The sequence below is a fragment of the Perognathus longimembris genome, chromosome 7 (genome assembly GCF_023159225.1).
Source record: "Perognathus longimembris pacificus isolate PPM17 chromosome 7, ASM2315922v1, whole genome shotgun sequence".
Lineage (NCBI taxonomy): Eukaryota > Metazoa > Chordata > Mammalia > Rodentia > Heteromyidae > Perognathus > Perognathus longimembris.
In genome coordinates, this window is record NC_063167.1 from 43,821,864 (window position 1) to 43,846,263 (window position 24,400).

At 36.2% G+C, this 24,400-nt stretch overlaps 1 protein-coding gene across 2 annotated transcripts in view; it reads left to right on the forward strand.

Moving 5' to 3' along the window:
- Efcab7 (EF-hand calcium binding domain 7) overlaps nucleotides 1–24,023 on the forward strand; it is a 34,201-nt gene extending 10,178 nt beyond the window's left edge. For both annotated transcript variants that reach the window (XM_048351475.1, XM_048351474.1), the window contains 8 exons: nucleotides 4,647–4,788; nucleotides 6,711–6,820; nucleotides 9,582–9,739; nucleotides 11,686–11,819; nucleotides 14,824–14,972; nucleotides 20,481–20,690; nucleotides 22,343–22,450; nucleotides 23,724–24,023. In XM_048351475.1, the coding sequence (XP_048207432.1) occupies nucleotides 4,647–4,788; nucleotides 6,711–6,820; nucleotides 9,582–9,739; nucleotides 11,686–11,819; nucleotides 14,824–14,972; nucleotides 20,481–20,690; nucleotides 22,343–22,450; nucleotides 23,724–23,798 (1,086 nt within the window). In that variant the 3' untranslated portion in view covers nucleotides 23,799–24,023. The remainder of the gene's footprint in view (nucleotides 1–4,646; nucleotides 4,789–6,710; nucleotides 6,821–9,581; nucleotides 9,740–11,685; nucleotides 11,820–14,823; nucleotides 14,973–20,480; nucleotides 20,691–22,342; nucleotides 22,451–23,723) is intronic.
- The last annotated feature ends 377 nt before the right edge of the window (nucleotides 24,024–24,400 follow it).

Here is a 24,400-nt window from a genome sequence, read left to right on the forward strand (position 1 = left end):
AAATTTCAAACTCAAAATGTTCTTGTCTTAATTTTTTTTTTTTTTTGCCAGTCCTGGGCCTTGGACTCAGGGCCTGAGCACTGTCCCTGGCTTCTCTTTGCTCAAGGCTAGCACTCTGCCACTTGAGTCACAGCGCCGCTTCTGGCCATTTTCTGTATATGTGGTGCTGGGGAATCGAACCCAGGGCTTCAAGTATACAAGGCAAGCGCTCTTGCCACTAGGCCATATCCCCAGCCCTTGTCTTAATTTTTATGAAAGTTCCAAATAATTTTGTGACACAATTTCTTCTATAAAAATGTTAATCGGGCTGGGGATATAGCCTAGTGGCAAGAGTGCCTGCCTCAGATACACGAGGCCCTAGGTTCGATTCCCCAGCACCACATATACAGAAAACGGCCAGAAGCGGCGCTGTGGCTCAAGTGGCAGAGTGCTAGCCTTGAGCGGGAAGAAGCCAGGGACAGTGCTCAGGCCCTGAGTCCAAGGCCCAGGACTGGCAAAAAAAAAAAAAAAGTTAATCAACTCAGTCTGTCAATTAGGAGACAACCGTGTCAGTTTTTCCCTTCATAAGTCATCTATTCAGCCTTTTATTTTGTGTATTGTTAATAATGATAAACTTAGTAACTGCATGTATTTCTCTTAACATACTGACAGCAAATAGCATTATATTATGGATATACAAAATGATGATGATAATATAAGTACATCCTCTGACTACATCTATGCTAGATCTACTTCTAATTGTAGTTATAATAACACATACTTTACATATCAAATATTCATTATAGTAGCCCAAGAAAAAAATGTAACATTACTGATGTGTTTGTTTTGACAGCTATTTTCTGCCTTGCTATTTGTAGTTTTAGCTCTAAACATTTCCTTATACATTAGGAATGAGAACAAGTTAAATTTGCATATGATCAATAAATGTAACAATTTCATGTTTGTATGAGTTTACTTAAATTGGTAGAATATAGCACCACCTCATGTCCTATATAAGAATTACAAGCTATTATTCTATTTCTGCTTTTATATTGTCAAAGTTATATTATACATAGCATTTCTTACTCTATCATAAAATTTTTCATCTTCCTTCCATTTTTCTCATAATATTCAAACTTCCAAATTATTCTATAATCCTTTCAAGTTGATTTATTTCATCAAACTCACTGATTTGTCAGTATTTTTTCCTTTTAATTCACAGCATGTTAGTTTAGATCTGAGAGAAAAAGCTTTGTGTGATTGAAAGCATATTTATTTTAAAAGAAAATTTAAGTTTAATAAACATCATGTTTAATAACTGACAGATCTTAAGAAATTCTTCTTTTTAAACAGTGGAGGTTCAATTTCCTATTAAGAATAATATGATTGTCATACTGCAGGTTTGGTTGGTGTCAGTGATGTGCATTGTCTTACTTGTGGATTAGATGTTATTCTACATCTCCAGCCCTTTTCACTTGTGTATAGTGGGGTGATAGTTTGGCTGGCATTCTTTACATAGAAACTCAAATTCTCATCTTTGTAGCATTATTTTTGAATTGGAACTTAGGAAATATCTCTAATAAAAATGTTTAAGTTCTCCCTTGCTAGATTTTATAAAGCTATCTCCTGTTAACCCATAGAATTATCCCCAGAAGAAACCTTTAGTTATGGAAAAATTCTTTTATTTTTGAGTTTCCTAAATGGCGCAAATTATGTTCACTGTCAATATGCATGCCAATATGCAAAGTGAATTACTTTTTACTATTTTACTTAAACAGTGGGGAGTTGCTACATTCATAGTCACAAATATAAGAAATACTGTACTGAAATCGACATTCTTTTTAGTAAGAAACCTAATAATTACATTTACTTAATGCTTGTTTAATGATAATGCTTCATTATGCTTTATTAGTACTATAAACATAATAAACATAAAAGATAATAATGAAATATATAAACATAATAATATAAATATAATATGAACACTGGCTTTAAACATAGTCACAGCAAAGTTGGTGAGTTGGTGGCTCATTTCTGTAATCCTAACTACTCAGGATGCTGAGATCTAAAGATCATGGTTTGAAGCCAGCTCAGGTAGGAAAATCCATGGGACTCTTCAATCAACTAACCCAAACAAGCCGAAAGTGAGGCTGTAAGGCTGTGGCGCCAGTGGCTCCAGCACAAGCTCAAACAGTGCCCAGGCCCTCTGTTCAAGCCTCAGGACCAGCACGCACGCACACACACACACACACACAATCATAGCAGAATCCAGGTGTGAGCACATGCTTATAATCTCAACATGTAGGCAACTAAGACAGAATTGTGAATTTTAGGCCAATTTGAGCTACCTACCAAGAAACTGTCTTAAAAAAAAAAAACTCATGTCTGGTGCTGGTGTCTCATCTGCAAGCCTCCCTACTTAGGAGGCTAAGAATGATGAACAAGGGTTGAGATCATGGTGGACGTGAAAGTTTGTGACACCCTTTAGCTGGAGTGCCTGACATCCAAATCTACATTGGAGGCTGAGATTGGGAGGATCATGGTGCTAGGACAGCCCAGGCAGAAAAGTCTGAGAGATTCAATCTAATGGTAAAAATACTAGTTCAAAATTATGGATTCTTAGGATTGTTGTTTATATGAACTCCTTGTGAAACTGAGCCCATAAAACTACTGGGTATCTCAATTTCTTTGTTTATTGAAATGACTAGGTTTATTGCCAGGCTCTGGTGGCTCATGCATGTAATCCTAGCTACTCAGGAGGCTAAGATCTCAGGATCATGGTTCAAAGACAGCCTGGGCAGGAGAGTCAGTAAGACTCTTATCTCCAATTAGCCACCAGAAAAGTCAGAAGTAGAATTGTGGCTCAAGTGGTAGAGCACTAGCCTGGAGTAAAAATAGCTCAGGATATAGCCAGGCCCTGAGTTCAAGCCCCGGGACCAACACACACACACACACACACACACACACACACACACACACACTGCCTCATAGGGATATTTTTTTTCTTTATTGTCAAAATGTAGTACAGAGGGGTTACAGATTCATATGTAAGGCAGTGAGTACATTTCTTGTTCAACTTGTTACCTCCTTCCTCATCGCCCCCTTCTCCCCTCCCCTCTCCCCCCATGAGCTGTACAGTTGGTTTACACCAAATGGTTTTGTAAGTATTGCTTTTGGAATGGTTTGTCTTTTTATCCTTTGTCTCTCGCATTTGATACTCCATTTCCCTTCCCTAGTTGGGATATTGTTAAAGTCTCATATGTAATGGCTTGTTTCTGTCATTGGCAATATACTTGAGGTTTAGGAAAGCAATTCCAAACTAAATCTACATCATAATTTCTCAGAATTAAAAATATACATATCTTTGATACCCACATATCTTTGTAACAATGCATATTAATGAGTAATTGGAAACTTGAGTAATAGTTCAATAGTAATGATAAAATTTTAGAAGTCAAGAAAAAAATCAAAAGAAAAAGTAAAAATAAAAAATGGAAAGCTTATACAAGTTGAGAAATAACCAAAAGTAAAACAAGAGAAAAAAATACATGCTGCAAAGTTTATAACATGTAGTTTATATCTAAAATAGGCAAAAGAATTTATTAAAATATGCAAGAAAACTGCCAAGTCTGCAATATAGCTGTGTGACTAGCAGCTGAATAGAACGGGATACAAAAAATAAATATATGAGCCAGTGACTTGCTCCTGTAATCTGAGCTTCGTAACAGGCTGAGAGCTGAGGATCATGGTTCAAAGCTAGCTCAAGCAACAAAGTTAGTGAGACTCTTATATGCATTTGATCACCAAAAAGCCATGGCTCAAGTGATAGAGTGCTACCTGGAGCACAAAATCTCAGGGACAGCACCTAGGCCCTGAGTTCAAGCCCCAGGACAAGCAAATAAATAAAAAAGGAAGGAAGGAAGGAAATGAAATATTGATATAGGGAATACATGTCTGTAGCCTTAAAAATGCACATAACTTTTTCCTAAAAATCTTTGCAGAAAAATTGTTCTCAGAGAAATTATTCTTCAAAAGGAAAACATTTAGAGAAAGTAATATTCATTTTGGCATTATCTATGTTGGGAAAGTGGAGGAGAACAGAAAAGGAATAGGCCGGACTCAATCATCAACAGGCGAGGACTGTTTATTGAAGAACAGTGAGGGGCACAGACCTTCCAGCGGGATGGGAGGTTGTGCAAGGGGGTGAATTTGGGACCAGGCTTATATGGGGTCTGAGCAAGGAGGCAGGTTATTGAATAAGCGCCACTAGGTCTAGGAAGTTGGGGCTTTTCCATTTGGCCCACAAAGAGTTGTTTACACCTGGGCCTAGGTGAGATGTCCTGCCTGCATATCAAAGCAGGTTTCCATAGAGGTTTTGCCTGGTGCCTGCATATCAAAGCAGGTTCACACATTGATGTTCCTGCCTGGTGTCTGTATGGGCCTGAAGGTATAGGATGGGAGAGTGTCAATCCTTCAATATATGTTGAAAGCACCATTTGTGACCAATTTCTGAGACATATATTCTTTGTCTCTTATGCTGAACATTTCTGGAGAGCAATGACTATATATGACATCTTTTATATCCTTGTTTTTTTTTCTCGTACTAATGCATGTTGGAAACATTTAACAAATACAATTTGAAAAAAAAATGTCTACCTTTATTTCAGGACTGGCAGTGTGTACAATCAAAAGGCTGCTTCTTTCTAGAAGAGGATGGTGAAATTATTAGTCATCAATACAAGATGCAAATAACTCAAAAGTCCATGGTTTATCTAACAATTAAGCCATTAAACTTGAGTCAAGTTGAAGGCAAGTTTAAATTTTCTGTTTATTTTAAAAATATCAAATCTGTCCTCCTTGGAAACAACTCTGTATTAACATTTCTTTTCTTTTTTTTTTTTTTTTTTTGGCCAGTCCCGGGCCTTGGACTCAGGGCCTGAGCACTGTCCCTGGCTTCTTCCCGCTCAAGGCTAGCACTCAGCCACTTGAGCCACAGCGCTGCTTCTGGCCGTTTTCTCTATATGTGGTTCTGGGGAATCGAACCTAGGGCCTCGTGTATCCGAGGCAGGCACTCTTGCCACTAGGCTATATCCCCAGCCCCTGTATTAACATTTCTATTAGTGAAAAAAATAACCTAAGAAATGTATAAGGAAGAATTATTTCATATATTGTCTGTGTTATACAAAACAAAAGAATTGCTCTCTATATACATTTAAAGCATTTTTATTAAAAACATAAGCAAAGTGTTACCTGGATTCTATGAATCTGATTCTATGAATCCAAGTAACTTTTTATTTTCCAATTAATCTTAGCTTTCTCCATTTATCAGTTTTTAAATTAAATTTTCTGGGAAAATTTTTATAGAAGCATAGTTCTAGATGTGAATCTATAAGCATTTTCAACACCTTAAAAGTTGACAATTGAAGTAGTATTAATAAATTATATTAATAAATTATGAGCTGAGGGCTCATGCCTATAATCCTATAATCAGGAGGCTGAGATCTGAGGAACACCATTCAAAGCCAGCATGGGCAGGAAAATCTGAGACTCTTATCTCCAATTAACCACCATAACATCAGAAGTGCTGCTGTGGCTCAAAGTGGTAGAACACTAGCCTTGAGTGAAAGAGCTCAGGGACAGCATCCAGACCCTGAGTTCAAGCTCCATGACCAATAATAACAACAACAATAATATTATAGTACTAATAATTACAGTAATGGTCATCTTTTATCTATATAAAAATGAGTTTCCTACTCTCCAAAATGTTTATTATGTCCTTTTTAATCAGTAATAGATGTTTATAGGGGTGTTTCTCCAACATATTACTTTACTGTTAATTGTTCTAAATCACTATTTATTTTTCTTTTGTAGTATTTTTATAGAAACATTTCCTTGCTACCAGTTCCTTCCCTAACTGTCTAAACTAGTCATTTTCAAAGTGTAGACTGAAAGGGGATAATAGAGATTTGGGTTATATTTTAAAAGTATAACAATAGGATTTTCTAAGGTTTAATTTTGATATGTACAAGTTAAAAGATGATTCCACGATTTTGGAGCCAAGAAGTTAAACAGAGAAGAGTAGAGATGGTTGGTTTTTCTTAAGAGATTGGGGAAGATTAGTAGTCCTATTTTTTGGAAATAGAAATTGTAAGTGGATTTTTTAACGTCTCTGTATATCACTTTGACAATAAATAGAAAATAAATAAATAAAAAGAAATGTAATTGGAAATGTCAAATAGACAGGTGGTTATGTGAGACTAACAGTCAGAGAAAGGTCCTAGATGAGGATGTAATTGCTAGGTTTATAATCACATAGGTGATTTTCCTCATGTTTCTTAAAGGGTGTGTTTTCTCTTGAATTTCAAGCTACTCAGTTGTATCCTGCAACTCTTTTTTATTGTTGTTTGTTTTGTTTTTGTTGTTTGGTCCTGGCTCTGAGCTCTAGGGTCTCATATCTGCTATGCAAGCCCCCTACCCACTACATCAAACCCCCACCTCTTGGAACTTAGGTTTTGATGAAGAGTTCAAGTATAGTTAGGATTTTTAGAAAGTGAATGTTCCTTATAATGTTGTATATAATATATGGTCTATTGCAAATATTAAAATGTTTCCATGTGTATTCACACATGTTTTCATGTGTATTTCTTTAAAAAAATTGCTAAGAGGTAAATAAACTACTAACTTCTTTCTCAAAAATGAAAGTGACTGCTGTTGGATTTTTTTTTATATAGGGAAACTATCTTCTTGGCTATCTGTTGATACTACCTTATATATTCTTAAGGAAAATGAGAGTCGAGCAAATCTACAGCTAATATGTTTTACTGAACTACGAAACAGAGAAGTATACAAATTTATTTTCTGTTTATTTAAAAATATAGTGTGATTTCAAGTTTGGGGAATTTCCCATATTTGTTTCATTTTATTCTTTAAACATTTAGTCTCCTAGTTAAGATCTATGCGATACTTAAACACCATAGATAGTATGTATGTTTTATTAATTGTAAAGAACTTTTTCCTTGCTGAGATTTATTATGGACTGAGGATTGATAGACAGCTCTGGCTTGCCAATTGTTGTTCACATTGCGCTTTACTTTCTTCTTTTCTAAAAGCCCTCGTGCCTCACATGTGAACATTTTCTGTTATACTCAGTAACAAAGATTGATGCCAGTAGATATTCCCACTTCACCCACCCCACCCCCTGTATAAGCAATTTCAGACTTTGGAAAAGTTGTTCTAGATGTTTGTCTTAAACTATTCTTACTGCAGAATAGAAAAACTTCAAGATTACTGTCCTCAAACTTAATTCATATTATAGATTTCAAAATAGACTGATATGAAGAAATGCTTTTAAACGTTTTTAGATGTTGCCCTTGAGGCTGTTCTGATCTTTTCTAATTATGTATTTACTCAAGAGGCCAAATATGTGAAGCAGATACATAAATGTGGCTATTCATTTTATGAGGACTACAAAATACATCTGCTACACAACAGAAATAATACTATTCAAGGTTTACTGCAATATCGTATTTAATCTTTATATAGTTCCAACATTTCCCTGATGGAATGTTATATACAAGTCTTTATTGTAGGCTTCCTAACAGACAACGATAGTTACAGGTAAGAAACTTATAAGGTGGCATAAGTTAATGTTTTGACTAAACTTGTCTTCAGAATTGACTACAAAGTTAAATTCAAGATAAAACATTATCTAAAACAATAGCTTTTCCCACTTGGTTTTGGGTGAAATTGCTTTCTTGTGAGATTGCATGTGTAAGAAAAGTTAGTTCATAGCAAGACTATAATAAAGTTTGAATGAGTTTCTATTTTCCTCTTTACTATATAGGCTTTTGTTTTTCTGCAATATGTTGTATTTACAAAAGTTTTTTTATTTGTATTTTTGGTTTGACAATTACTTTAAGAAAAATTTTTTTGCCCCTGAAGAAGTAACCCATTTGCTATCCACAGTTATATGTGAAGACTAATGGAGCTTCCTAGGATAACATATTTGCACATATTAGGAAGCAATAAGATCTGTGTGCCTTAAAAAAAATTCCTAGCTATCAATCTATATCTGACAAATCTAAAAGTTTACGGTTTCTAAGCATGACTGTGTAGATTATTCTTCAAAGTGACCCTTGGTTACATTAGATTGCTTTTTCTATCAAAATAGGGCTTGGTGACCTTAAGATGATTATGAATCCTCTGATCAGTTGGGCAGAAATAGTACTGAATCTGGAGTTCAGAGGAGCAGCCTTGTTTCATGTATGAATCTCTATATACCTGGGTTTTAGAAGGGATATTTGTATGCAATACTTGACTGAATTCTCTTGTGCTAATCTACAGTGAAGGGCAAGTAACTTACTCAGTCATTTTACACAACTAGAAAAATATGTAGATTTAATCATTTGAAAGAAGACCTCTAGGCTGGGTGTCAGAGGTTCATGCCTGTAATCCTAGCTACTCTGGAGGCTGAGACCTGAGGATCCTGGTTTAAAGCCAGCCTGGCAGAAAAGTCCATGAGAGAGACTCTTCAATTAATCACCAGAAAACCTGAAGTGAAGCTGTGATTCAAGTGGTAGAGTGCTAGCCTAGAGCAAAAGAATCAGCCCAGACCCTGAGTTCAAGCCCCACTTTTGACAAAAACAAGCAAACAAAACCCTGGTTTATATGTCTATTTACCCTCCAGATATATAATTTGGGGACTCTAGAATGCTCCTAGGAAGTTACCTAGAAGGTAAGTTATCTAGCGAGAAGCTATATAGAATACAATAGAATAAAATATTTTCCCATATGAATGACCTGATATCATAAATAGCCAACATTTGATAAGAAACAGAATTTAATATAAGACAGGTTTACTTAGAATTCTGCATTTTGTTTCATAGTCCATATTATATCAAGATTAGTAAAATTTCCACAAAACTGAGCTTTTACAGAGGTTTAATTAGTACAAATAATAAATTTTTAAAATAGTATTTAAATTTTATTTTGTACCATTGATTTACAAATTACATATTTTAATTATAGTAAGAAACATAACATAGAATATTATTACTTTTCTTTAAGAACCTCAGTGTTTACTGAAAATACATCCTAAAATTAATCTCTTTGCTTTATTTTAAAGATATTTTACAGGGCTGGGAATGTGGCCTAGCGGTAGAGTGCTTGCCTAGCAGAAGCCCTGGGTTCCATTCCTTAGCACCACATAAGCAGAAAAAGCCGGAAGTGGTGCTGTGGCTCAAGTAGTAAAGTGGTAGCTTTGAGCAAAAAGAAGTTCAGGGACGGTGCTCAGGCCATGAGTTCAACCCCAAGACTAGCAAAAAAAAAGAGAGAGAGAGAGAGAGAGAGAGATTTACATCCCAAACATTTTTGAAGATTGTGGAGACAAATTAGAAAATATGTAATGTTTTGTCCATTTTTTAGATTTTTTTTAGATCTTAAAGTCTTGTATTGCGGTTACAGTTAAGAAAAAGATTTGATACCTATAAAACATTGATAGAACTGATGACTATTTCAAAATCATTTTTAATGCTTTTCCTTCTAAAGAATGGTTAAAAATCATTAGGATGCATCCTGGTTTTGTTTAATTGTCTTGAGAACAGATGTTTGGATGGACTGGTGAACTAGGACCTGGAACTTACTGGTTGATTCCTTCCACAACTGGCTGTCGGCTGAGAAAAGAAATAAAACCAGTAACAGAAGAAGCCCAACTTGTATATCGAAATGAAACAGGGGAATTATTTCTTACAAAGGAATTTAAGTAAGTATTTGTTAAATTGTAGTTAGAACATATGGATATATATGTATATGTGTGTATATATATATATATATATATATATATATAGCTCTCACCCTCATGTTCATATTTTAATTCAGCACCTCAACTTTTGTGACAACATGGATGAACCTGGAGGTTGTAACCCTAAAAATAATAAATAAACCAGTTTTACAAATACAAATAACTACAGATCAAATAGAGATGGAATCTAAAAAGGACAGACTTATATGAGCAGAGACTAGAATAGTGGTTACCAGGAGCTGGAGGTATAAGAAAACTGATGAGGGCTGGGAATATGGCCTAGTGGTAGAGTGCTTGCCTCATATATGTGAAGCCCTGGGTTCAGTTCCACAGCACCACATATATAGAAAAAGCCAGAAGTGGTGCTGTAGCTCAAGTGGTAGAATGCTAGCCTTGAGCAAAGAGAAGCCACGGAAGTGCTCAGGCCCTGAGTTCAAACCCCAGGACTGCCCCCCCCCAAAATAAGAAAAAAGAAAATTGATGACATGTTTAAAGGATACAAGTCTTTAGTTAGGCAGCAGGAAAACGGTCAGGCCATCTGTTGTATGATATGGTGTCTGTAGTTAATGGCTATGTATTGTAAACTTGAAAAATGCTAATCGATTTTAAGTGTTCTTACCACAAAGATTATTATGTGAGACAATGGATATATTATTTAGCTTGAATTAATCATTTTACAATGTGTACATACATTAAATAACAGGTTGTATTATATACATATATATTTATGAATATATAACTTATTCACTAAGCATCTGAAAGTGACCTTTTATTTAGTAGTCAGGGATAGTAATTGATTTCTGGGTTCTACATACTTTGTGAAAGTCAACTTTACCAATTTCTCCTCCAAAAATACAAACTTTAAAATAGAACCTACATTCTTGATTTTGATAACTGTCAGAATATAAAATACAAAACTTAGGGCATTGTTTTTTGTTTTGTTTCCAGTCCTGGGGCTTGGACTCAGGGCCTGAGCACTGTCCCTGGCTTCTTTTTGCTCAAGGCTAGCATTCTACCACTTGAGCCACAATGCCACTTCTGGCTTTTTCTGTTTATGTGGTGCTGAGGAATTGAACCCAGGGCTTTGTGCATGCAAGACAAACCACTCTACCACTAAGCCACATTCTCAACTCTAGGGCATTGTTTTATGTACTAGATATATACTATGAGATTTGGCCATAGGCAGAAAAAAAGACAGTAAAGTAGAGAAAGAGAGAAAAAAGAAAGGAACTAGTTCCTGGCACTGGTGGCTTATACCTGTAATCTTGGCTGCACAGGAGGCTGAGATCTGAGGATTTCAGTTTTAAGTTTGAGCCGGAAAGTCCTTGAGACTCTTATCTCCAATTAACTACCAAAAAAGCTGGGAGTGGCGCCGTGGCTCAACTGGTCAACTGGTAGAATGGCTAGTCTTGATGACAAATGCTGAGGAACAGTATCCAGGCTCTGAATTCAAGCCCAGAAACAGTGCAAAGGAAAGAAAAAAAAAAAAAAAGAAACTAGTACTAGCATTGAGTTTCTACTCTGGTTGCTTTAAGTTTATCTCAATACTAGGGTGATTAAAAATGTATTAGAATAGTTCACAGAAACTGTTTGTTCTTTTTCTTTCTTTGTGTATTGATAATGGGGTTTGAACTTAGGGCCTGGGTATTGTCCTTTAGCTTTTTTGTTCAAGGCTAGTGCTCTACCACTTGAGCCACAGTTCCACTTGTGACTTTTTTTTTATTTCTGTAGTTAACTGGAAGTGTCTTATGGACTCGCCTGCCCAAGCTGACTTTGAACCATAATCCTTAGTTCTGGGACAGAAAGTGATTAATTCTGTATTACTTCTTTTGAACGCTGGCCTTAGAACTGTGTTTACCCTAGCTGTCTTAATGACAATAACTAATTTTCTGCTTTTATTACTTTAGATCAACTTTATCAGATATATTCGAAGTAATTGATTTGGATGGAAATGGTCTTCTTAGCCTCGAGGAATACAATTTTTTTGAACTGAGAACAAGTGGTGAGAAATGTGATGAAGATGCATGGGCTATCTGCAGAGGTGAGCAGGTTTTGTCCTCTAGAGAGATATGTGGGAACATATGTGACATCCTTTTATTCCAAAGAAGTAAGAAGCCAAACTTCTCCTCCATGCAATATTTTTATAGCGTTTAGGACACTTTGGTGCTAGGTGCTGGTAACTCACACTTGTAATCCTAGCTACTCAGGAGACTGAGACCTAGAGGATTAAAGTTTGAAACCAGCCCAGGCAGAAAAGTCCAAGAGAATCTCTACCCAAGGAGCCAGCAAAAAGCTGGGCTAGAGCCTTGTTCAAGTGGTAGAGCACCAACCAAGCCAAGTGAGTGCATTAGGCTCTGAGCTCAAGCCACAATACTGACACAAAAAAGAAAAAAAAAGTTATACCTTTGTTTGTAGATCTAAAAATCCTAAACATTTTATTTTCCTTAAATCAATAATGTGTTACTAACATTTAAAAAAGTGAATTACTAGGCTGTGAATGTGGCTTAGCAGTAGAATGCTTGCCTAGCATGAATGAAGCCCTGGGTTTGATTCCTCAGTACCACATAAACAGAAAAAGCCAGAAGTAGCATTGTGGCTCAAGTGGTAGAGCACTAATGTTGAGCAAAAGGAAGCCAGGGACAGTGCCCAAGCCTTGAGTGCAAGCCCCAGGACTGGCAAAAAAAAAAAAAAAATCCAATTACTTAGTCATGATTTCAGCTTTCAGTATATATAGTCTTGTCAGCTTAAAAAAAAAAGTTTAAAACCAACAACTAAACAAACAAAAAGAAACCTTGTCCTAGCTCTTGGTATCGCTGGGCTACACGTTGTATTCAAGAGAAGACAGTGAAGAGTTAACAACCTAGTTTTACTGAAAAATTAAGTAGTTTCCAAAAAGTTGTTTATACATGGTAAGAATTCTTTAGTCAGGCATCAGTGGCTGACATCTGTAATCCTGGTTACTCAGAAGGTTGAGATCTGAAGATCACAGTTCAAAGCAAGCCGGTACTAGAAAGTCTGTAAGACTCATCAATTAACCACCAAAAAGGCCAGAAGTAGAGTTGTGGTTCTAGTGGTAGCGCACTAACCTTGTGCACAAAAGCTCAGGGACAACACCCAGGTCCTGAGCTCAAGCCTTAGGATCAGCGCATGTGTGCTCGCACACTCACACACACACACACCTGTAATATTTTTGTATTTGAGTTAAATGGAGATGGAGATACTAAATCTCAGAGTGTTAGGATGGTTGGAGAACCTCATTGAGAATGAGTCTCTTGTCACTTCAGAGGTGCTTTTACTTTATTTTGCCTATTAATAGACTTCACTTCTAGAGAAATTTTAGATTTATAGGAAAACTGAGTAGAAAAATCCCAAGTCTTCTGTATAACTGGCTCCTTCCTTCTATCACCTCAAGTTCCCCTCTTATTAACATATTCATTTACTATGGTACATTTGCTACAATTAATGTGTCAGTACTGATACATTATTACTAATTAAGTCCACAATTTTCATTAGGATTCACCCTTGTGTTATATAGTTCTGTATGTTTTGACAAATATATAATGGTACATATTTTCCATTGCAGTCACATGCAGTATCCTGACCTAAAAATTCCTTGTGATCTGTCTATTCACATATACCTATTTGTTCCCTCAGACCTGGAGCAGCTATTCAACTTTTTAACTCGCTATAGGTCTGCTGTTTTCATGAGGGCATAGAACTGTATTCATATATTTTTTAAGGTTTTTCCACATCTATTCACATCTATCTATTCTCTTTCTCTCCCTCCCCCCTTCCCTCCCTTTGTGCATCTCTCCCTCCCTTCGTTCAAGAGATTGAACTCAGTCCCTCACATTCCTTAGGCAGGTGCTCTACCACTTGAGTTCCTTTTTGCATTGACTATCCTCAAGGTAGGGTCTCACTTTATGTCTGGACCAGCTTGATCTGTCTGTGACCCACTTACTTGTACTTCCCCTCATCTGACAGTCATGTGCTACTGTGTCCAGTGATTGTGCTTCCTCTGTAGCTGAATAACAGGTGCATGCTACCTTGCCCAGCCATTGGGTGAGGTGGAGTCTCATGAACTTTAATGCACAGGTGGCCCTCAAACCATGTCTCCTGATAATACTACCAAGTAGCTAGGATTACAGGCTTGAGGCCATACCAATTGCCTTTATTTGTTGAATAATATTGCATTGTATAGACAGCAATTTTGTGTTTATTTTTCTTCCATTTATGTATAATATTTGATGAGATGTTGCTTGTATTTTTTGTACATTTTAAAATTGAAATCTTTGTTTTCTTATTGGTAAATTCTAAAAATTCTTTATATATTTTGAATATAAATCCTTTTATAGATGCGTATTTTTCAAGCATTTTCTCTGTGTCTTGTCAGGACAAATATGACATAGGCAAATAGCCACATTATAGACAAACTCAGAAATTACGTATTTCTGGATACATTCGGGTGACTTTAATATTGCTTAAAAATACTGTTAAAATGGGTGTACTTAGTCTTGCTTGGGAAAGTATAGTTTCCCATTATCTAATTGTCTTTCAAAGACCAAGGGAAAATTCAGTTAAAATCAGAGGAATAGGCAAGTAACAGTCTCAAACCCAGCACCACCCATATCTTCTTTTCTTAAAATTCTAGTCATTTAGGGGTACTTAGGTTTTATGTCATATGCATCCAGGTTCTGCCAGATTTAGGAGAAAATACATATGAAGCATTTTATTTTGTTTTGAAGTGTCAGCCTAAACTCTAAATTAATTTAATCAGAATTTATCAGTTTGGAATTCACCTAGAAAGATCATAATTTCCTCTAATTTTAGAATAAGTTTGTACTATTTGAAACTACAAGATTTGTTGAATCATGGGAATTAGAAATATAGATCTCAATCATATATTGAGACAGTCTCATTTCACTTATAGACTGCTGCTGTAAGATTTGTAAGGCTTTGCTAACATAAATGTTTATCAACAGTAAAGACATTTTATTAAATATGAGTTTTAAAATTCTATATGGAAGCAACTTTTTTCTTAACAGAGAATTTTGATACAAAAAAGAATGAGTTAACAAGACAAGGATTTATGGACTTAAATCTAATGGAAGCTAATGATCGAGAAGGAGATCCTACTGACCTTTGGGTGACTCTGCATTCGATGGGCTACAACAAAGCCCTGGAATTGACAGAGGTAAAGCACTCTTAGTTTTCCCAATGGGCTTAATAGTCATACTATTTTACCCCCTTGAACATTTTCCTGACACATGATTTTCAAATTGGGCACTCAGTTCTTTGACTTTCAGTAATAGATTAATGAATCCTAGGTACACTGGCATGTTTCTACTTGTTTACTGAAATTTCTATTCTTACCTGAAATTTAGTTAATGCCAACTATTTAAGTAATTCAGAGAGAAAGAGTTAGGGCATATGATATACAGGAAAAATGATAATTTAAAAATACATATTCTCGGGGTTGGGAATATGGCCTAGTGATAAAGTGCTCACCTCGTATACATGAAGCCCTGGGTTTGATTCCTCAGTACCACATATATAGAAAAAGCCAGAAGTGGCACTGTGGCTTAAGTGGTAGAGTGCTAACCTTGAGCAAAAGAAGCTCAGGGTCAGTGCCCAGGCCCTGAGTTTAAGCCCCAGGACTGGCAAAAAAAAATACATATTCTCTAATTGAAGATAGATATTTGAGTTGTTAGTCTCATTTATGAACGAAAACTCTGTCCTAACAGAACAAAGGCTCTCAGAATAAAGAGAACATTCTATAAATCACTGGCTCATGCCCACAATCTTGGATGTAATACTAGCTACTCAGAAAGTGGGGATCTAGAAGATCATAGTTCAAAGCCAGCTTAGGCAGAAAGGTCCTCTAGGCTCCGTGTTCAAAATAACTAGCAAAGAGCAGAGCTGGAGACATGACTCAAGTGTTAGAGCGCCAGACATGAGTAAGAAAGCTGATCAAGTGCAAGGTGCACTGGCTGGCTCATACAAAGAACTATGTATATTTTGTATCAACTATCATTATTAACATGGTAATATAAAAATTGAATAATTTTTATTGCCAGAGAGGTAATTAAAAGTATATCTTCTTAAATTCCTGTCAGATTTAAAATACAGAATTGAACAGTTTCAAGTAGGTAACAATATATTTGCTCTTAAAATATTATTGTTAACACTGTTTGAAAAGAAATATATTCATTACCTTACTTAAGTAACTGTAATCACTCTGCACATCACCTTTACAATAAAAAAATTATTGTCGTTTTCCATACATAAAGCAACTTAAGAGGGCAACCCTAGCATTAACAACTTTACATTTTTACTTGCATATGGAAAGGTTCATAACTATGAATTAAACCCTCATGAGCTACCTCAGCAATCCCTCCTAAGTCTCCTTTCTACTTTGTTCTCTCTCCTCTCTCTTTTTTTTTCTCTCTCTCTCTATATATAATATATTATATACGTGCCCTTTTTAGTAATAACAGATGAATAGTTACAGTACCTTTTTATTTCCTACTTTATTCCAGTATTCAGTGAATACCACATTTTAATCAAGGTATGAAAACATCATCTAATCTTAGAACAATATTGATTCTGTTACATATGCTTTTACTTAGACAAATTAGTTAAGACGCAAATTAATACTTTGTGTGTATGTATGTTGGTTGTGGAGCTTGGGCACTGTACCTGAGCTTTTGTGCTCAAGGATATTGCTCTTCCACTTGAGCCACAGCTCTGCTTCTGGTCTTCTGGTGATTAATTGGAGATAAGAGTCTCACGGACTTTCTTGCCTGGGCTGGTTTCAAACCATGATCCTCAGGTGTCAGCCTCCTGGGTAGCTGGGATTATAGGCATGGGCCATCTGTGCCTGGGCCATCTGTGCCTGGTGAGATAAATTTTTACTTAAGTTTTATTTACATATTGAGCAAATAACATATTAAGATCATTTAACATTTCAAAGGAAAAAATACATACAGTTTTGTCAAACATTCATCAAACCATTCAATAACTGAAGTAAAAAGAGCAACCCATATTTATCACTTGTAAGGGATATCAGTACTGGTCAGGCACAGTTGATCCACATAGAACAGAATGCTCATTTTATTTTAGGGCTTGGGAAAGGCATAAAGTTCAGGGATTGGTTATCTCCTGGAGACATAAATGAGTTGACATCATCTGAGGAAATATGGTTGTTCAGGTAAAACTGTTGATTGGTTTATACTTAAGGGTAGATTTACTAGTGTGAATCCATCTCTGATTGCCTGAGTTTCAAAAGTAAGGGACAGGTACTAGTTGCCTTACAGTGTGCTCACTGAGTTGGAGTTCTTTCTGATTAAGTGAACAGGTTTTAACAACAGTTCTATGGCTACTGTTAACATGACAGCAGAATAATCCATTTTGCCAAAGTTTGTGAAAACTTTTTTTTTTTACTTAGCTAAGATTTATTGAACTGGATGATGAAAACTTTTTTTTAATTCTTAGTTTCACCTTCTAATTTATATCTAATTGTAAGATACATCACAAATTCACCCAATTGCTATTGTTGATTCTCTTGTTTTTTTTGGTAGAGATTTGATTTCAGTTTGTGCATTGATTTATGATTTCATGGAGAACCAACCTAAAACTCTCCACAATAGTAAAAACAAAAACCCTCAGAAAGCTAGGCATGGTGACAATGCCTGTAATTCCAGCACTCAAAAGGTTGAGGCAAGAGAACTGTTTTCCTGAGCTATATAGTAAACTCAAGGCCAGCCTGAGCTATTCAACAAGATCCTATCTAAGCAACAGCAACAACAAAATAAGAACTTCTGAGACATTAAGAAAAATAGAAGTACTAGAAGTGTCTGAAGGGCAACCCCAAATCATGACCCTGGATTTTCAGTTGTCACCAAGGAAACAAATTCCACTTTGAATTTACCTTGTATAACCTTTTAGAATAATTTTAATTCTTGTAGATTAACTTGCTTGTAGTATTAAGCCAGGTACAACCTGAAGTGTTAGCTTTGTTGCTCAAAAGAAAATCCCTAGTTGCTCCAAAGGAAATCCAAATCTTAATTAAATTGTTTAGATTTAAGAATTTAAAATGACTTATTGTATCTACTGATATTAGGCTACACTAATTACTATATCAGTCAATATAAGGGTAGTTTTCTCAATGAGAACTTAGAGTGGTATAACTCCTATGAATGGATCACTATCTTCAGGAGTCTTTTTCCAAAAGAGTGTATAGTAGATTCCTCCCTTACTCAGTTATCTTCGGTTAACTGCAATCCAAAACTACCAAATGGAAAATTCCAGAAATAAGTAATTTGTAGGTGCCATTCTGCGTAGCATGATGAAATCTCACAAAGTCCTTCTGTTTCCTGGGTAGGATATGAATTAGCCCTTTGACCAGAATATTCGTCTGTGCTGAATATTGTACCTTCTCATTACATACTCAGTAACCATTACTTAGGAGACATCTCAGTAAAAGATGGACTGTCATATGACAGTATGCAACTGTGCTGTTTTCCCATTACCCTTATACAGCAGACTAATGCTATGTGAAACTGCCTGCATAATTCACCACACTTCATCTCACCAAGTAAATACTCTATCTTCCCACTTCATCACAAAAAGAGAGATGTAGACCAATAAGAAACTACATTCACATAACTTTCATTCTAGTACACAACTTGAATGACTTGAATTAGAAAATGCTCCAAGATCTGGAACTTTTTAAAAAAAAATGCTGCTATGATGCCACAAGCAGAAAATTCTACACCGTAAAACTTTGTTTCAAGAAAAAAATTATTATACTTTTAGATATTAGTGACTGGAATCTGTAGATCACATATTAGCATGTACAAGGCCCTCAACTCAACCCAGAGAACCAAAATTAGAACAAAAAACAGTGCTGGTTTTCACTAATGATAAGAGAGCTTATATGTAGCATCATTAGATTTGAGGGATTTGAATAAGATCTGAAGATATTTTAATTGATTTTGTTGGTACTTTTACTGAAATGAGGAATCTACTTGAGCTATTAAATATGAAATTAAGGTCTGTATTATATGGGTGCCATGCTACTCAGTTATTATACACAGAAATAGTCTTAACATTTTCAAGCTTTTTTTTTTTTTTTTTGCCAGTCCTGCAGCTTGAACTTGGGGCCTGGGTGCTATTCATAAACCTCTTTGTGTTTAAGGCTAGCGCTCTACCGCTTGAGCCACAGAACTACCTCCATCTTTTTCTGAGCAGTTTATTGGAGATACGAGTCTCACTCCAGGCTGGCTTTGAACCGTAATCCTCAGATCTCAGCCTCCTGAGTAGCTAGGATTATACTTAGGATTACAGCTGGTGAGCCACCAGCACCTGGCCGTGTGTGTGTGTGTGTGTGTGTGTGTGTGTGTATAAAAATTTTCCCCCAAGTCCTGGGGCTTGAATTCAGGGCCCAGGCTCTATCCTTGAGTTTCTTTTGCTCAGCAGTAGCACTCTACCACTTGAGCCACAGCACCACTTCCACTGTTTTCTGTTTATGTGATACTGAGGAATTGACTCCAGGGTTTCATGTATGCTAGGCAAGCACTCTACCACTAAGCCACATTCCCAGCTCTCGCCATGCTTTTTAATAAAGGAAAATTTAGTATAGGAAGAATATATGTATAATCTTAAATTCTGTTCCACTTAGTCTGTATGTTCTGTGCAGTCTTGTGCCCATACAGATTTAGAATAGCTATTTCTATGGTGATTTCTTGAATCATATATACATAATTAAACTAATGTCTACATGAGCAATAATTTGATCATGTGTAGGAATTGTCAGAATATTGTCAGGATGTAGATTCTTTTAAATTGGGATGTGATGCTGGGCATCGGTAGCTTAAACCTATAATCCTAGCTGTTGAGGAGGCTGAGATCTGAGGACCAAAGATTGAAGCCAGCTCAAGCAGGAAAGTTCATGAGACACTTACCTCTAAGTACAAAATTCAGAAGTGAAGCTGTGGCTCAAGTAGTAGAGCACCAGTTTTGAGGAAGAAAACTCAGGGATAATGTCTAGGCCCAGAATTCAAGCCCGAGGACCAGCACAAAAAAATTAAAACAAAAACAAAAAAAGCAAGGTATTATATCACAAAAAATAAATTAATCAGTAATAGGTGTGAGAGATAATCTAGGATTCTAAATCTCTTTATTTGAGAAGGTCTTCATAAGTTGATTTTTTTTTAAATTTTACGCTTTCCACAATTTGCTATATACTTTAATTTTTCTGTGAACATCAGTTAATATATGACTCAAAAATCAGAATCTCATACATTTTTTTTTTTTTTTTTGCCAGTCCTGGGCCTTGGACTCAGGGCCTGAGCACTGTCCCTGGCTTCCTTTTGCTCAAGGCTAGCACTCTGCCACTTCAGCCACAGCGCTGCTTCTGGCCGTTTTCTGTATATGTGGTGCTGGGGAATCGAACCTAGGGCCTCGTGTATCCGAGGCAGGCACTCTTGCCGCTAGGCTATATCCCCAGCCCCGAGAATCTCATACATTTTTATTTCTCAAGTCATATTACTAAAAGTTTAAAAATGTAAGGTTGTATCTGAAAGACAAATAAGAATGTTTAGTACATCTTAAATCATATGATAAACATATTAGTAATAAATGAAATAATTTATTTAAATATTACCAGAGGCTAAAACTAAGTTTTTTTCTTCCATGTTAGGCATGTCCATTTGTTATTGATATCTGTGCAGAAAAATGCAAGCCAAGAATTAAAGCTGCCCATATGGAAGCATGCAGTGGGCAACTTGAGAAGGCCATTTGTAAATCTGTGCTTAGCAGGAGTGATGCTAAAGTAATGGATGACTATGAAAATATAATTGTGCATACTTACAATTGTGATACCTGGATAACATCGGTTATTGAAAATAAGGTATGAAGGGAGGAGAGGGGAATGAGGGATGAGGTAACAAACAGTACAAGAAATGTATCCAGGGCTGGGGATATGGCCTAGTGGCAAGAGAGTTTGCCTCATATACATGAGGCCCTGGGTTCGATTCCCCAGCACCACATATACAGAAAACGGCCAGAAGTGGCGCTGTGGCTCAAGTGGCAGAGTGCTAGCCTTGAGCAAAAGGAAGCCAGGGACAGTGCTCAGGCCCTGAGTCCAAGGCCCAGGACTGGCCAAAAAAAAAAAAAAAAAGAAATGTATCCAATGCCTAACGTATGAAACTGTAACCTCTCTGTACATCAGTTTGATAATAAAAATTTGAAAGAAAAAAAGAAAAGAAGGTATGAATTGAGTTATTTTTCCTATTTTTTCTAAAATGTTCATTAATATGTTACCTTCTTCCTTATACTTTTCAAATAGTAATTAAATTTCTGATTATATTAATAATGCTTATCATGGACAATTATCTCATTTGCTAGTTTGTAAATCAATCAGTGCATAATAATTCATATATGATTTTTAAAGGCTTGACATTAAAAAAAAATTTTTGTCAGTCTTGGGGCTTGAACTTGGCCTGAGCACTGTCCCTGAGCTTCTTTTGCTTAAGGCCAGTACTCTACCACTTGAGCAACAGCACCATGTCCACCTTTTCCTGTTGTGTGGTACTAAGGAATTGTACCCAAGGCTTCATGCATTCCAGGCAAGTGCTCTACCACTAAGCCATATTCCCAGCCTGTTTTTATTTTAAAATATGCAAATTAACTATTTGGGGATCAATAAAGATAATCTTTGTGCAGACTGCTTAATTTGTTATACAACAGGGGCTACCAGAAAGTGTAAGACATATTTCTGCTTTCAAGACATTTATGAGCTTGTTGGAAAGACAAAATGAATACTCTCAAAAGAGATCAAAGAAAAAGTTAATGTTAAATTACATGGTAGTGTTCATACATGCAATGGTTTTATTCTATTACTGTCTCTTGTAGTTGTTATTAGTTTGGAGCATAGAAGTTGAGTAAGATTTGTTGAGATGAATGTGGTATAGCATTTTAGCATTGGTGAATGTCTAGGATTCAGATACTCAGAGAGGCAGCCTTAGAAACAAAGCAGACAGTGAAAGGAGAAACATGGGAAAGGAACAGTATGAAATATGGAGGTAAGAAAGAGTAACTGATTTACAGAAGCAGGAAGCTAGTAGAAGAGAATCACTACCTTATCCCAGCCATCTGCTCTGCTATTACCTATCATTTCACAACTCTACCTCCTTTTGCCTTAGGAAAAATGTGTTTCTTCCATCAAAATATGGAAGTATTAATAATGGTTGAGAGGCTACAACATGAACCAGGCATTTGCCTATATTGGCACATTTGCTTTTCATAATACTCTGTAAAGTAAGTTCTATCTCTGTTTCACACACAAGAAACTGAAACACAAGGCAATTGACAGTAGGAGTAGAAAATCGTACCCAGAGGGTCAACACCAAGTGGAATGGAGAAAAGGTCATGGAACAAAGTTGACAGGAGATGAGAGGTGTATGATCTATATTAAAACAATTTCAAGACTTATTTTAGGTTTTATATTTGTCACTGTACTTATTAAAGAAAGAGCTAGTAACTTATGGAATTTTTTTGTAGTCAGATGACAAAGTGATTATTCATATCAACAATGAGCTAAGCAAAAACTGCGTGAACAACAGAGGACTCAGCATTTTTGCAGTAGAAGTGGCGCCAAAATCTACGATGGTAATGCTTGATTTTCTAATTTTACTCTTTTGTCTTATCTCTTTGAAAAGAAATCTGTGCTATGAATAAATATGTAGATATGAAATGAAGTGGAAAATTATTTTAAGTGTGATATTCATATCCATGTCATTGTATACCCTGACACAGAGGCTTAAGCCAGTCTGTCACTATTTTGTTGATAATGGGAAATTCACTTAAATGTCTGCTCACTTTTTTTAAAGGTAAAATTAGGATAGTAAAACTAGTTTAGTTAGGTAGTACACAAGGCAAATGTAAAGATAAAAATTAAAATTATACCTCCTTGACAACTTATGTATGGTAATAAATAATAAATTGGCTTGGTATTGGTGGTTCATTCCTGTAATCTTAGTTACTCAGGAGGCTGAAATCTGAGGGTAGTAGTTTGAAGCCAGCTTGGGCAGGAAAGTTCATGAAATTCTTATCTGCAGTTAACCACCAGAAAATTGGAAGTAGAGCTGTGAGTCAAAGTGGTAGAATGCTAGCCTTGAGCAGAAAACTCAGGGACAGTGCCCACTGAGTTCAAACCCCAAAACAGACAAAGTGATGTAGAGAGGTGTTACAGTTTCATACATAAGGCAGTGCATACCTTATCTCTGTTTCTTAAGTGTTGGGATTATAGGAGTGTGCCACCATAGCCAGCCTGATTTTGCTCCTCCCTCACTCTCTTTCTTTTTTCTTTCTTTCTTTCCCCCCCCCCCCCAGTAATAGGGCTTGAACTCAGGGCCTGAGCACTGTCCCTGGCTTCTTTCTGCTCAAGGCTAGCACTGTACCACTTGAGCCACAACACCACTTCTGGCTTTTTCTATATATGTGGTGCTGAGGAATCGAACCCAGGGCTTTATGTATACGAGGAGGCAAGCACTCTACCACTAGGTCATATTCCTAACCCTCCTTTCTTTCTTTTTTTTTTCTCCTTCCTCCCTTCCTTCCTTCCTCCCTCCCTTCCTTCCTTCCTTCCTTCCTTCCTTCCTTCCTTCCTTCTTCCTTCCTTCCTTCCTTTCCTCCCTCTCTCCTTCCCTCCCTTCCTCACTTCTTTCTTTTTTTGAGACAAGCTCTACTATGTTGCCCAAGATAATCATGGTCTCTGGAGATAGTCTCCTGCTTCAGACACCCCAGTAACTGGGGCTGTAGGTACATGCCAGTGCACCCAGCATCACAGAGATATTTCTCAAACAAAGTCTAGAAATATTATCCTATTGAAAATTATCCAGTTGATTAAAAAGAAGTCATAATTGTTTGTTTTTATATGCAGGTTTGTCAACATGTAATGCCCTTGAACGAACAACAGGAATGGATACATTATTGTGTGTACTCCCTTATATCTTAAATAATTCTACTTGGATCCATCAAATAAAGAATAATTTTAGATTTATTTTGTTGTTTATGGCTGACCTAAATGCAATTCAATTTAATGGATGTACCTAATTAGTAGTAATTTAAATATGTACACTTATATTTTATGTCCATGTTATATACTTTATTATTAAAATATAAATAATGCTTTAAATATGTGTCCTTCTTGTTAATTTAGCAGTAAACCTAAGTTCATGCTTAGGAATAGTAAGTAAAAAGTTAAAGATAAGCTTTTAAAAATAAAGTTCATTAAATTCCTCAAAATTCTATACATACTTTTGGTTTTTCTTACTCATTACAAAATGAAAGAATATAAATAAGACATTTAATTTTCCAACCATAAAATAGTGAGAAACTTAGAGAATTTTTTATGTTAAATAATGGTAGGAGGGCTGGAAATATGGCCTAGTGGCAAGAGTGCTTGCTTCCTATACATGAAGCCCTGGATTCGATTCCCCAGCACCAAATATACAGAAAACGGCCAGGAGTGGCGCTGTGGCTCAAGTGACAGACTGCTAGCCTTGAGCAAAAAGAAGCCAGGGACTGCTCAGGCCCTGAGTCCAAGGCCCAGGACTG